Consider the following 15,535-nt stretch of genomic DNA (forward strand, 5'->3'; position numbering starts at 1 on the left):
GCCACTGAAGCTGGGTGTGGCTGGAGTCACTCTCCATACAGATGGCACCCATTGGCCCATATGCCCCTTTCCTTAAGGCCTTCCGGAAGCCCAACTAAACATCCTCTCAAAGCTTGAAAACTCAAAAATTCTAGGTCCCCAAATGACTATGTCTTCTAAAATCCTGAGTTAAATTAATATTTGTGTAGCACTTTGAAATTCCGAAGTGCTTTTCACTTACATAATTTTAAGTAATGAAATCCTCAAACACTCCCAAGTGGTTTTATTTTAAAGGGAGAAATCTGAGTTTCCATCAGCTCAACCAGGACACAGCGCTCGATGAGCAGCTTTAAGGGTCTGTAGAATTATCAGTTAAAAGAAAGCTCGGTCCCCCTCCATCCAGCCAGACTCAAATAGCGCTTGCTCTGTCCTTTTCTTCCTGCGCTTATCACTAATCTTACAGATCCTTACTTATTTACCTGTTTTATCTCACTTTCTAGATTTGAAGCTTTTTAGGGCAAGATCTCTATCAGATTTATCTTTGCGTTATTCACAGTGCCAGTGGATCTGGCAGGCCCCAAATTGGCCTTTGTTGAATGAATGAATGAATGAATGAAATTGGATGAATAAATGATACCCATTTCCCATGAATCTTTTGGATTTTATTTCGCTTATGTGAAGGAAATCCCCCCCCAAGGGAGGAAGCTAAGCTAGAGACTTTATGAGGAGCACTGTCTTTCAGGATCCCCCCTCTCCAACAGCATAGGGACTGCGGAACGTCCCGCTTTGTAAATGATAAAAGACTAGGGAGTATTTTCTGAAAAATTCCTCTAAGGCTCCTAGTGGTTCATCTTTACTAACTCGTAAATGTTTAGCTTTTAAATATTAAACCAGCAATAAGCCAGAGCCTCCTTATCAACCACCACCCTTTCCTGTTTGTTTATACGAACTAGGAATTTAGGTTGCTGATTCTTTTTTTTTTTTTTGTCATCTTCCAAGTGTGATAATCATGTAAAAGAATTTCAGGAACACATCGGGAATGAAGTATATAAATAAGAAAAATGCACACACACACAACCAACTCATTTCTTCCCAGATATTATTCGACCAACCCCTCAGCCTTGAAACAGACTCCGTAATAGATGTGTGTTTGTATATTGATAGAATAGACAGTCAGCGCAAACACTGTTTGTACGTATGAACGAATGTAGAACTAAATTTCAAGTTTTTCTTAATATAAAAAAACGACACTAAGAAAATTATATAAAATGAATATACCCTTGGAAGTAGGACCAGAATTTCCTGAACGTCAACACACTGAGACGGGTGAGTGTACGGGCAAATGAAGATTCCTCGCCTAAAGGAGGAAAAAAACAACATCCCAGCTAGAGCCTGGGTTTGCCTGAGGGGGTGTGACTCACATTTTCGGATACTCTGAATAAAGGGGATCGCGTCAGCGCGAGGCATCCACGCTGGCTCCCGGCTCCCGGCACGCACAGCCCGCTCCCGGAGCCGCGCCGGGCGCGCCGCCCCAGGCTAGCCGAGCGCCAGACCGGCTGCTGCCGGCCGGGCGGGCGCTGATTGACGGGGCGCGCGGTCAGGTGACCCCCGGCGCCACGTTCCCGGAGCCCAGCCTGCAGTGGCCGCCTGGGCCGGGCCCGGGCCGAACCCGGAGCCGAGAGGGGCTGATCTCCCGGAACAAAGTTGCCGGCCCCGCGGCGGCGGCGGCGGCGGCGGCGGCGGCGGAGGGGGAGAGCAGAGGGGGAGCTTTTGCTCTGGGGCGACGCCGGTCAGCGGGCCAGGCTTGCTCGGCCAGCGGCTCCCGGGGAAAGCGAACTCCGGGTGCCCGGGCGCGAGCCGGTTCCCGGGGGCGGCAGCGCGCGCCCCGGCGGTCCTGCGCCCCACCCTCCCTCCTCGGCCTCCGGCACCCTTCTCCCCTCTCCAACAAAGGGGCAGGCCGGCGGCGGGGAGGAGGAGGAGGAGGAGGAGCCCGAGGAGCGAGCCGCTCGCGCACGAAGTTGTGGAGTCGCCTTTCCTCAGAGGAGGGGAGCGGGGAGCGGGCAGCCGCAGCCTGCCGCGGGCTTTCTCCCGCCGAGGGGCGAGGAGGAGCCTCTGGCTCCCGAAGCCGATTGGGGAATCACGGGCAGCGGTGCCCCCCTTCTTTCGGGTCATTTCTGCAGACGGAAACTCTAGTGTTTGGCAAACTTGGTGCCTGCGCGCCCGTTCCAGGTTTGCACTTGGACTGTTTTGTTTTTGGTTTTTGGCGGAACTACGGGGCAGGAAGATTGCACAAGTGAGGGGCGTTTTCAGTCGGGTGTCAAAATTTTTTTTCTTTTGAATCTTGTCTGGTTTTCCATATTTCCTTAAAAACAAAAACAAAAACAAAAAAAACCGACGCACAGAGCCCACACTCACACACACCCCTGCGCTTACTACGTCCCGAACACACCACGGAAGCCCTCGGCCCTCCCGGGACACGGTGGCGGCGGCCGCAGGCGAGGCGGGCCCGCGGGTCACGGAGCAGGTAAGCCCATGCATTATTACGCCTCCGGCTAGGTAATGCGACCACAGCCCCGGGGAAATGGGGTGTAGGCTGCGGGGGGGATGGACTTTTCTGCGGCTTCTGCACCTAGGATCAGCGTCCCGAGCTCCTTCTCAACATTGAGTCTAAGATGTTACCAACTTTTGCGAGCACCTTCCTCGTAATCTCCGTTCAGTTCCCCACGGCGGGATAGAGAATGCCAGAAACGTGGAGAGAGCTCGGACAAGGTCCTGCGGATCCGTTCAGTAGCGAACGACCCAAACGCCCCCGACTGGTTCTGGGCTTCTCGATTCCCGCAGTTTTCCTCTTCTCTGGGATGAGAGGGTCACTCATCCGTGCCTTGCGCGGTGAGTGGGCCAGTGATCTCCAAGAGGGGACGTGGCTTCCTAGGAGGGCCTGTCACACACTCAGCCCAGGGAAGGCGGGGCCCGGAGGTGTCCGCAAGGACAGGGTGGGGAAGGGTTCCCAGCCATCCGCCTGGCAGGAAACGTGCTGAACTCCGGGCCGTTGCTGCTCCCGAGGGTGGGGCTTTGGAGAGGGGGCGAGGGGCGCTCACTCCGTGCGTAGTCCCGCGCGGTCTCCTCTTCTGGTTTTCTGGACCCTTGGCATCTCTTGCTGCAACTGGTAAGGTAATTCATGCCCCTGTGTGGCTCCAGTTCCGAGGCTCTGGTTGCCAAAGCCACTTTAAAAACCAGGACAACGCTAATTTTAGGCGATGCAACTTTTACAAGGCACGCTGTTAAAAGTAAAATGTTTTCTCCAAGCCCCAGATTACGAGAGGGATTCGTTCCAGGGTTGTTTCAAGGGGAGGAGAAAACGTGCCCGACTTCCAAGAGCCAGGGCCCCCCCATTTTGCTTTACATTGAACTGGGGAGCTCCGGGTCTAATCTAACAGCCCCGCTCTCTGGGATGCCCCGGGGAGAGTCTCCTCTCTACCAGCCTCCAGGTCACCTGGGAGGGTCAGTTGCCGTGGCCGGCGTGAACCGAGTTCGGGGGAGTCCCGATTCCCGGGGTCCGGGTGGGAGCTCGTGGCCCCTGGGACACCTGGCAGCAGCCGCACCAATTCCTTTGTAACTTGCATGGGCCTCGGGAAGTCGGGTGGGTGGGCCCCTCTGGGCTGGTTGCTGGTGGCCGGGAGGAAGCAGGCTGCCGATAGCGCCGCGAGTCAGGCGGGAGCTGCAGGAATGCGAAGCTCGTGGGTGCTTCAGCTTCCAGAGAACCCGGCGGCGAGGACCACGGCTTACGCGGAGTCATTCCCCGCCCCCTGGTCCACATTTATGGAACCGATGAGACAGCTCTTTAACTCTCCTTCAGGTGTTTACCTAAATTTATTGCCCCTTTACTCAGTATTAATCACACCAGTATGAACCTTCCCTTGGAGCGCTTCCGAGAATGAATGGCAGTTCTTGACCCTGGGCGGTGTCTTTCGCTAAGTTTCATGCACAGCGGCAAACGCCCTCTGGGCTTCCCTTTCCAGAATCTATAACATTCTTAGGTTTGGGTTCCCAGTGTAAATGAATGAATAGGTTTTTTGCCTAAGGCTTTCACTGTATTTCCATCATAACTGCACATTGTTAAACATATTTGTATTCTCACATTTTGTAATTTCCAAAATTAAAAGAAAATTATAACATTAGTTTTCCTTTAAGGCCATCCTCCATACTTTCAACCTAGGTTTATGGCCACACGCTCCTGGCTTCTGGTCCATATGACAGCCAGAGATGTTCTGAAGAAAGAATTGGTGAATGTAGAGTCCAGTGTGGGTTTCAGTGAGAAAGAGCTGGCTAAACTTTGCAGAACATCATTATGAGGAAACAGAAGATAGAGCAGAGGTAACAGTAAGTTACAGTTGTAAAGGGCTGAACACTTGTAAAGCAATATCCCATTCATTTATTCTTGTTCTCACCTAGCTTGGTGTGGCAGACCACCTGGCTTCTATACTATAGATGTGTAAGTGGAGGGTCACACATTGTTCGTGATGAAACTTTGATCCTTTCTTCTGACAACCTGTAATAAAATTGCTGCCATATGGTACTCAACCTGGCGACCCCTGACCGTTAGTGGCAACAAGTGGCAGTCAGTGGCTGTGTGTCACTGGTAAAATGGTCTTCTGTGATACTCCCTTCTTCTCATTCTTTTCTTGTCCTCTGATCTCCGTTTCTGCTGTATCTTTGTAACATGTGAAGGATTTTGATTATTAAGAAGAGAAAATTTGAGCGATTATCTTCAGGAGTGGCAGAATCAAATATGATGATGAAGGAATAGTAATATACAAATGAAATAAAGTTCTGTGTGTTCAAACAGTTTACTTTTCTCTTTTGTGGAATAGGAAACGTCTTGAGAAAGTATTGAAGACCCTTGGCTAAGACCAGATATGAAGGAGAACATTAAAAATAGCTCTCCAAGGGAATAGTTGCTTTCAAGTAAAGAGAATTTTGTAGAGTAAAGCTTTTTTTCCTGAATAAAATTTTATGTGCATTCTTCTGAACAATGCGTTTGATTGTTGAATATAATAAAATACACAAGAGTTGAGCAAATCTTTTATAGTGGTGTACCCTTCCAAAGGAACTTAATTACATAATAATCCATAAAGTATAACAGTAGTGACAATATAAAAATGAAAAATGTTTTTATATTCTCACAGAATCTGGCAGACTGATGATCCAACCTATATATGCCTCCCTACTGGAGAAGAAATTGTTCCTAAAGCTTTAGCAGTCCACTACAGTTTTCATCTGCCTCACTTTATTTTTTTAATTATTAAAAATATTTTTTTAATGGAGGTATTGGGTTTATTGAAGCCAGGACCTCGTGCATGCTAAGCATGTACTCTACCACTGAGCTATATCCACACCTCCTGCCTCAAACACTTCAACACTTAAAATGTTTTTCTAAGGTAACTTTGCCCTCCTTGTTACTAGAACACAGCCTTTTCCTAACTGGTAAGGAAAAAACAATATTTTATGTATTTATATTTTTATAAATAATATAGTGTTTCCTTGAATGTTATATGTTATAAAACATGAAAACTTCTAAATATTGCATAAATATGTAAAAGGAAATATATTAAAAAATAATAATGCCATACGGTGTGTCCTTGAATTAAAGAACTGTGTTGTCTAATCCTAGCTAGCAGTAAGCTCTGGTTCTGATTTCTATTGTAATATGTGAATTAATGTCTGTTATTTGCAGAGTAATATTTGGATGTGTTGATTATTATATTCCCAATTAAATGATTAATTTATTTAACTGGCACCTAGGGTGCCCTTAAGGGGCTGTTAGGATATAGCCAAGCTGTTGAACTTAAACTTGAATTCTGATTCTGCTTGGGTTGTTGGGGCATTGTGTACCAGAAAGCATTCTATTGTTGACATTCTTACAAGGTGGTTCTGCAGGGTGGAATCCTCAATTCTATCCTAAATTTTAAAGATGCCTCTGGCTAATTAATTACTAAAGATTAAAATTATTTTGAGGGGTATCTATTCTCAGCAGAATTCACATGATGTATTTTCCAGAATAAGATCTGTGTCAATGCATATAGCATGTTACTGTCCAGATTTATATATAATTCAGACCATTAATGAGATCAAGTTTTTTTTTGTTATATCTATCTATATGTATATCTATATCTATATATATATAATACACACACATATACATATATATATCTCAGAGGCATCTCAAATTCAGTAAATCCAATTCACACTCATTATTTCTTCCTTAAGAGGCTCATCCTCCACTGTTCTCCAGCTCAGTGGATGACTCAATTGCCCTAGTCAAATTGGGCAGTCATTTTGCACCTCAGTATCCTGAACCTCTCATATCCAATCACTTCCCAAATCCTATGAACATTCTTTATTTAATATCTAATATCCTACATGCCCACCCACTTCTTTCAATCTACCTTTATTTAGGCCACAGTCGTGTTGCTTTTCAGCTTAAAACCACCTTCTGGATTGCCACTGCTCTTTAAAGAGAGATCCAAAAGCATTGACATGGTCTACAATGCTCTGTCTCTGGTCCTGTCTACCTTCCTCACCTAGTTCAACAGATCTTTCTTGTCTATCTTCTTTCCAAAAACACTGGCCTTTGCTCAGATCCTTGAATGCTCCATGATTCTTCCTGCCACTTCACATGGGAGCCTCTTCTACTCTTCCCACCTCTCTTTTTTTGCTAATTAAATTCATCTCATCTTTGAAGGCTTGACTCAAAAGTCACTCCTTCAAGAAAGTCTCTAATTGCCCAGGGCAGGTCAGATTCCTCTGCTGTATGCTCATATTACTCTATGCTTCTCCTTTGTACATTTGTAACATATCAGTATTGTAATGAAATAATTCATTATATGATTAATTGCTTGGTGTCTATGAATTTCAAAACAGTAGAGGCTGTCTCTTTTTTTAATATTTTTATTGAAATATAGTCAGTGTACAATGTTGTGTCAATTTCTGGTGTTCAGCACAATGCTTCAGTCATATAGGAATATACATATATTCGTTTTTATATTCTTTTTCACCATAAGTTACTATAAGATATTCAATATAGTTCCCTCTGTTATACAGTATAAACTTGTTGTTTATCTATTTTATATATATTAGTTAGTATCTACAAATTTCGAACTCCCAATTTATCCCTTTTCACCCCCCTTCCCCACCCTGGTGACCATAAGTTTGTTTTCTACGTCTGTGGGTCTGCTTCTGTTTTGTAAATAAGTGTGTCTTTTTGATAGTCATATTTCCATTGCCCAGATCACTGCCTTACACATAGTAGGGACTGAATAAATATTTGCTGAGTGAATGGCTACTATGTATAACTATATACAATTGTACTTGACTCTATATATAATGTATATATAAAACTTAATATGCATAGTCATTTATATAGTCATTATACATATAGTCATATATTACATGGCAACTTATACATTATAGTCATATTTTCATTTTCAAATTGGTACTTTACATTTTTCATTTAGGTATTGATGTTGATCATTAAAGAAAACTGAAAGTTTTAAAAAGAAGACCCTGTAAAATCTTTGGATTATACTGAAACTCGGCTAAGATGGCCAAGTATGGTGAACATGAGGCCAGGGCTGACGATGGGCAGAACGAGTTCAGTGACATCATTAAGTCCAGATCTGGTAAGTGATGGAAGCTTAAGAATGTGATTTATTTTTATGCATAAACTACTTAGAAGTTTTTTCTGGCTTGTTTTGTACTACTCTTGTAAGGCAAACTTCTTTTGAGAAACGTAATTCTGACACATGACTACTATACTGTACAAGGTAATAGAATATCTCTGCTTTTCCTATTTTAGTTTCTCAACCCAACTTGGTCTCATGGTATGTTGACTGGCATTGCTTGCTTGGTGAAACTGCCACCCATAGTTGAATACTGTTCATTTATAAGGCTGCCCCTTGAACACAAAAATGCAGCTTAAAAAATGAGGCTTAAAGTAGGAAGTGCCCCCAAAAGGTGTCCCCCACCTGTGCTTCCCTTTTTGAAATTTCTTACGAACCTTCTCAAGGAACAGTTTTCACCTAAATAATCTAATAAATCAGACTAAAACAGATTAATAGTTTTCATATACACATTTAAATTGAGAATGTCTTCCAATCTTTGTATAAAACTGAGTGCTTTTCGATTCTGGCTGTACAAATGAATCAACTGAGAAGTCTGTTTTTTTTTGTTTTTTTAAATGCAGATGCACTGGCTCCACTCCAGACCTGTTGAATAAACATTTCATTGTTTTAAAAAAGATTCAAATATGATCTGAGGTAGACTCTAAGGGGAGATATTTTTGAGCAGCCAAGGCCTTTCTAAGTTTTGAAAATTACACAGAACTCCACCCTGGGTGTGAACACTGTACTTAACTAACTTTGAGAGTTACTTTGGGATATAAACTTACATCCAGTGACACTTTAAAACCATAAAAGGAACCTAAAGTCTGCTTTAGCTGTATGAACCATCTTTATATTATGCTAGGAAGTTATTTCTTATTTATGAATCTGCAGAAATATGCCCTGAACAAAAAGAAATATGTACTGAAAATCAGCTCTAAATTAACAGAGATACACATTTAAGATACACATTTCCCAGCGTAAAACTGGTGTCGGTTGATTGGTAAAGATTTTGGTTATTACAGTCTTGGCTCTACGTATGTAGCTAAGTATTGTGTAACTTGAAGGATCTTTTAGGGATACAGCTTAGTACCCTATTTTAAATTATGCTCCGAGGATGTTTTATTCCTCCCGAATTCTTTTTGTTTGAAATTCTTCAGTAGCATAAAGTACTATGCAGATATAAGAGATTATTAATGTAGCGTACAGAATGTATATCTAGAAATATGTAAATGTAACAAGGAGGAAGATAGAAGTGAGACAATGTAATGTATCCCTGCTTGTCATGATCTGTAAATTGTGAGGAGTTACGTTCTTAAGTAGTTTTCTGAGTCAACCTCCATTATAGTAAGCCCTTTGCTATTTATAACTATATACTTTAGCCATGTCCATAAAAAAGTAATTATATAAATTAAAAAATACTAGATATATATATATGATGAGTACACATAACTTCGAAACTATTCCTTAAATTAAAAATGGTCATTTAAAAAGACTGACTTCTCATACACTATTGAGGGATAGTTGGGTAGAAATTATGACGTATTTTTAGCGTATGCATGCTAATTGGCTGAGTAGCTTTGTGTTTGGAGTTTTCTTCCTAGGGAACACACAAAAACATACAAGCAAAAAGTTGATCATAGCATTTTTATTACAGAAAAAAATTGGAATCACCATAAAAATCCAGTATTGAAAATTGAGTAAATCATAATTTAGGGAGTATTTATAAAGTAGATTATACATTCATAAATATATACATATGAACATAACAGTATGTTCTTGATATTGTTAAGTAAAAAATGTGTGCAATATGAAGTCATTTATGTGAAAAATATTTTTTCAAAAAAGTTTAGCAGAGTGTACACTAAAATGTTAATAGTGCTCATCTTGACATTTGGGGATTGTTTTTCTCTTTTTGCTCATATGTACTTTCTAAAACTTTTCAGTGAGGCTGTATTCTTAATATTTTTAAAGACAAATTGCTTTGAGTGTTTTAATGCCAAGGCGGTGACTATTACTTCTTTTTTTGATGGCACCTACTTCAAAACACATTGAAAAGATAGCTGTTGCATTGTTGAGATCTGAATCACATTCTTTCAGCTGGATTATGTTGCAAAAAGTAGGTAAATTTGGGTTTGAATGGGCCTGTTTGTTCCAGTCTTGCTTTCTGGAAGGCACTTTTTTGATTCTTTTAAGGTAGATATTCATATAGTGGTCATTTCTCATGGTACTCTAAAATTTACATATTGAAGAGGGATTTTTAGTTCAGATTAAGTCAAAGGAATCATCTACCTATAATGTATATTTTTTAAAGTTGTTCCGTGAACCTGTTCCGTACTGAATTTCTTGCTTTTTGATTTTTTTTAAAGGAGTGTTTTCCTGTTAGAGAATTTTAATTCTAATCTGTTCCTCTAGGTTTCTTCCTTTTGGGGGACTGGTTGTGGGGTAAGGGGTAGAGATTGGGATGGGAAAGAATTAATGTTGAGAGTATTCTGATAAACTCCATCTCTTGGTTTATAAAGATTCTTTTTCCTTCTGGAATCCTTGGGTTTGAACAGTCTAAAGCCTGGTATTATAAAAATATTTTAAAATATTTATGCATTTTATGTTAAGGTATTAGGATTGTTTATATTGCCCTCATTCAATGTGAATTTGCTTTATGCTCTGTGTGAGATTTAATCATTTTTAAAGTTATTTTCACCATCTAAACAGAAATTTGAAATATCAAGAGTAGATAATGAAATAGCTTCATGAATGTAAAACTTACACATTTCTTTATGGTTGTAGTACATTTGCCTTGGATTTGAGTGAATTACAGAGAAGAACTGGAAAGAATATGACCTTTATAATTTAGGGGTTGGGGCCAGGTTAAAGTAGTTCTTCTCTAACTTGAAGACATACAAGTCAAGTTCATCCATCATCAATGAGTGCATTTTTGACAGCTTGAATCAGTGGGCTTCAGAAAGCTTAACAATTTAGTAAATATTTTGAGAGTAGGCCAAGAATAAGAATTTTTTTTTTAAGTGAAATATGTTGTCAATGGAGTCTGTAATGCATAAACTTCTGCTTGGAACATTTTAAAGGTGAAATAATAAAATGATTTGAAATACATGTAAAATCAAAGAATAGCCTTGCTGCTATTTTATTCTGTCAGTAGCTGACACACTTTCATGCCACTAACGTAGAATAAGTCAATCTTTTCTGTTCTTCTTAGCGCTGTTGTGTTAAGTTTTAGCTCAGAGTGCCCTAAAGAGGGTAGACCTCAGGGCTAAAGGCTGTGGCAGCTAGCTCCAGGTGAGGATTTGGACTGTTAGGGATTTGAATCATAGACTCTCAGATGGGAAAGGGCCATTTGTTGAATGAATTGTCAGTAAACTTTATATCTTTGTATGATTCAAAGCATTCTTTAAAAGCCTTTGGGCAGGAAGCCTGAGTGTAACAGTTTTATCATTTCTTCCTTCACCTTTTCTCTTCTTGTGTAATCCTGGGATCTAGTTGTTGAGGGAACCTTAAGATGCCACATGACCCGGCTATGCCTGTGCAGTGATTACCTAGACTCTGCTTGCGCACCTCCGGTGATGGGCTCTCACTGATGATGACGAGGATGATGATGATGATAATTACAATGATAATTCTAGCAACTTACACTTATTGAACACATACTGTGTGCAAATATGGTGCTCAGAGTTTAATCCTCATAATCCCTGTTTTACAGATGACAGACATGAGCCACACAGAAGTAATTTGCCACACTGGCCTTCTTTTTATTTCTCCAAAGCCCCAGTCATGCCTACCTCAGGGCCTTTGCACATTCCTCTTCCCTTGCCTTTGCCTAATGAGTTCCTTCTTGTCACCTCTCATGAGAGAACTTCCCTGCTGACTTTAGAAAGTAGCTCTCCCAGTCACTCTTGACTGCCACCTTATTTAAATTCCCCATATGCACTATATGGCACTTTTCTTGTTTTGTGTGTTTGTTAATGTACTTCCTACTAAAATTTAATTCTGCAAGAGCATGCACCAATACATCAGTGGCACCAAGCCCAGTGTCTAGCTCATAGTAGGTGAGCAAGGAATGTTTATTCAATGAAAAAGGCTACAGAGCTAGAAAGTGCCAGAGCTGAGATGAGAACTCAGGTGATCTTACTCCAGAAACCCTGCACTTGACCTCTAAAGAGTGCCCAGTTTTCTAGTTTACAAGGTAGCTTATTCTGTTGCTGCTGGATGACTTTTTCATTTTGTGCCTAAATCTATTCTTTACAAATTTTGTAGAGTATTAATTGTGTTCATACATCCCTCTGCCTCTTCCACTGTAGTTATAAGGTTGAGACCCTGGGCAGAGCTGCTCCAGACTGCTGGCTGGCATCAGAGCCCTGCCAAGGGAGGGCCCTTTGCAGGAGACACAACCTGCTGCTCCCCCTCTGATTACTGGCTCTGGTCTTTGTCCTTCCTTGTTAAGAGTTAGCAAAGGGGAAAATACCGGAGGACAGGCAGTCTTCTTCTGGGTGGAGAGTAGAGAAATTGATAATCTGTTTCTGATGTGAATTCCCTTTTCTCTTTCCCTCTGCCTGCTGCTCAAGGCTTTTAACTGGCTGATTATAAAAAGGTAGTGGATTTCAGATGCACTGCGATCTGGCACTATTTAAGTCCTGGTCTGATGCCCAGATGGGTATCTGTGGCGTTGAAAAAGTTGGTAGAGGTGCGGGGTGGGGGAGGGTAGAAAGGAGAGGCCAGTGACATAAAAATAAAACAAATTATTTAATATGGAATATCATACCTGGTTACATTTATAGCAAGCCTCCTAAAAAAATGCTATGCTTGCATAAAAATAATCTTGCTTAACAAGATGCGGTTTTATGAAAATATGAGGAAGGTTACTTTACTTGTTTATCTTTCAGAGGCCTTTCATTAGAAAAGACAGTGGTTACGTTGTACTTTAGGGAGTCACTGGTCTAGTTCTTTTTCATTTAAAGAAATATCTGTGAGGGGATTTTCCTAAAGAGTTTAAGGGACTGTGAAAAATAGTTCTTTCTTTTTTCCTGAAGCTTTACTTGGCTGAAATACCTGTGCTTTGAAGGGAGTCTTTGAGTAGGTTTGGTTTTTTCCATGAGCCCTGGGGATTTGTGGTGAGGGACAGGAACCTTGATGGAAATTCAACTCGGGTAGAGGAGGGCAGCTATTCTTGTAATGCGCATAAAAATATTTTCTGTGTTTGTACCTCATTATGCTGAAGGAGTGCCAGCCTAGAAAAGTTTTCTGTGTTCTCATGATTCTCCTGACCTGTGACCATGGTTGTGAAAGCTGTGTAGGCAATCCGTTCCCGAAGGAAAAACATGAATGGTGGACAATGTTGTAAGCAGTGGAAGTACGTTAATTCCATAGACAGAATGGAAAGCTTAACCTTATGGAACCTTATCTGAGCCCAAATTTGAACTAGATGCCACTAGGATGATTTTCTGGGAACAAGGGAACATGCAAGATCATTGGAGCGGTTGTAAATATTAGTTAAAATTTTGTCGTGAGAGATTACTCAGGTGGCTTCAGATGTATTGGTGAGATTCTTTTTTCCCCTCAAGCTGTGTGTGTGGAGGCTGAGGTATTTACTCTATTACCATTTTTTTTTTGTATGCCTTAGCTGTTTAATAATAAATACAGTCCGTTCAGTATTTGAAACATGAGTCAGTGTGAGTTTTTAATGTATATTTACTCAAGGATGGCTGTGAACTGAGGAATCTAAGCCGCATCTAGTCCTTTCACTTTTCCTTTGTCTGCCCCTGGGTTTACATATGTCCAGTGCAGGAGGCAGGTAGTTTCAGCCTGCATGTAGCTGTCCGGCCTTGGCTCTGGTGCCTTTGAACAACCAAACACCTGAGGTTTACTTACACTCTGTGGGACTTCTCTGTAAGGAGCTTGTTCTCCCAGCCTGGCTAATAACGGGGATTGTGTGTGTGTGTTCATTTGGCAGCTAAGATAAAGGTCTAGGGTAGTCCAACTTTCACATCTGTTTTGAGAACTCAATTTGTGGGAAGAGAAGATCAGATCAGTTTTGTCTGTCACAGTCACGGAGCTCAAGGTGTAAAGATCGAGAATAACTTACATAGGTGAGTATTTCCAAATGAAAAAATAATTTTTTTGTGGGCTGATTATGATGATTTCTGTCCAGTAATCTTAGCATTTAACTATGGAACATTATTTTCCCCCAAAGAACAGGAAAAAAGTACGTAATGACATTTCTGTTGTAGCAGAGAAATCCAATAAAAAATATGACTTTGGGTCTTTAAAGTGGCACAACTTTGAAATAAATACCGTGGTTGAAAGAGTGCTGTCTCTTTAGAGCTTCTCTAATTCCATAGTTTTGGTATTGGCACTTTTCTTCCATGCCATCCTCTAATTAAGACTTTGGTGTGGGACATTTATGTGAAGAAGACTTGAGGGTGGCTAGCATTTGGAGGTTAATACTGACTGATTTTCTCGCTTCTCGTCGGCTGTGTGTGAGTCATGTTATTTAACATTAATTCAGTAATTACATAGATGTATGCATATGCTTTTATTTTGAAATTCCGGTTTTGGGCTCCACCCCTATTGAGTTGCTAACTCAGGCCCCATGTCAGAACCACCTTTTGGGATTCCGATTCAGTCACATGGGGTGGGTCCCAGCATCTGGAATTCTAACAAGCTCCGAGGGTTATTCTGTTTAGTGCTGTTGATTTATGGACAAAGGAGGCAGGTTTAAGACTCTTGGAACCAAAGTGAAAGTGGTCTGTGCATTTCAGAGGAATGAGGAAAGCTGTAGTCAAATGTTGAAGATTATTTCTGCTTACAAACTCTTCTAAGTAATTTTAGGAGGCAGTGGACTTCTTGGGGGGAGGGTATAGCTCAAGTAGTGAAGCGCATCCTTAGCTTACACGAGGTCCTGGATTCAATCCCCAGTACCTCCATCTACAACAAAAAATAAAATAATAATAAATAAATAAATAAATAGACATAATGACCCCTCCCCCCCAAAAAAGGCAGTGAATCTCTTGGTATTGGACATTTTTTTCTTTTGCCTTATATTCTGAAGGGTTTTGGTTATGCAGAAAGGGATCTTCATTTCTTATTGATTAAACAACCTTCAGGGTGTTTTGAGATGCATAAATTTCTTCTTTGTATGTCATTGTGTGGAATTTGACATTCTGTCTCAGAATTTAATGAGAGCTGTTCCTGAAGCAGTTTTAAGACTGAGATTTACAAAGGGAGCACCTAGTGAGGCCTGAGTGGGATGATGACTTTTATTGGAACAGAGACTTTGGTTCAGAGGTTGACCATGTGCAAATTTGGGTACAATTTTTTCTTGCAGTTTTCTTGAGATGTAATTGACTTACAGCACTGTGTATGCTTAAGGTGTACAGTATATGTATTTAAGGCATAATGATTTGACTTGCATGCAGCATGAAATGATTGTCATAATAAATTTAGTGAATGTCCATCATCTCATATAGAATAAAAATTTAAAAAATAAAAAAAAATTATTTCCTGTAATGAGAATTCTTAGGATTTACTCTTAACAACTTTCATGTATAACATTCAGCAGTGTTAATTATATTTATCATGTTGTACTTATCCATAGTACTTATTTATCTTATAACTGGAAGTTTGTACCTTTTGACCAAAGTGTGGGTATATTTTAATGAACCACTTAGGAGGAAGGCTTTTGAGATTTATTTGAAACAAATAGATCACAAAATAAAACCAGTGAAATCTACCCTGAAACAAATAGACTTAAAAACAAAGTTTGGTTCTAAGTTGTAAACGATCCATGTCTCAGAGTGAATTGTTATATTACCAGTTTTAAAATTATTTTGTCTTTTTAATTGAGATATAATTGACATATACTAGTTTCATGTGTACAACATGATTCA

General features: G+C 40.8%; 1 protein-coding gene across 3 annotated transcripts in view; it reads left to right on the plus strand.

Annotated features, from left to right (window-relative positions):
- Positions 1-2,364: 2,364 nt before the first annotated feature.
- Positions 2,365-15,535, plus strand: part of UTRN (utrophin) — a 456,315-nt gene continuing 443,144 nt past the window's right edge. For 2 of the 3 annotated variants that reach the window (XM_032485082.1, XM_032485084.1), the window contains exons 1-2: positions 2,365-2,503; positions 7,494-7,658. In XM_032485082.1, the coding sequence (XP_032340973.1) occupies positions 7,580-7,658 (79 nt within the window). In that variant the 5' untranslated portion in view covers positions 2,365-2,503; positions 7,494-7,579. Of the gene's footprint in view, positions 2,504-3,012; positions 3,146-7,493; positions 7,659-15,535 lie in introns of those variants that run through there. The other variant, XM_032485083.1, reaches the window with a different exon arrangement.

The sequence above is a fragment of the Camelus ferus genome, chromosome 8 (assembly GCF_009834535.1).
Source record: "Camelus ferus isolate YT-003-E chromosome 8, BCGSAC_Cfer_1.0, whole genome shotgun sequence".
NCBI classification, from domain to species: Eukaryota; Metazoa; Chordata; class Mammalia; order Artiodactyla; family Camelidae; genus Camelus; species Camelus ferus.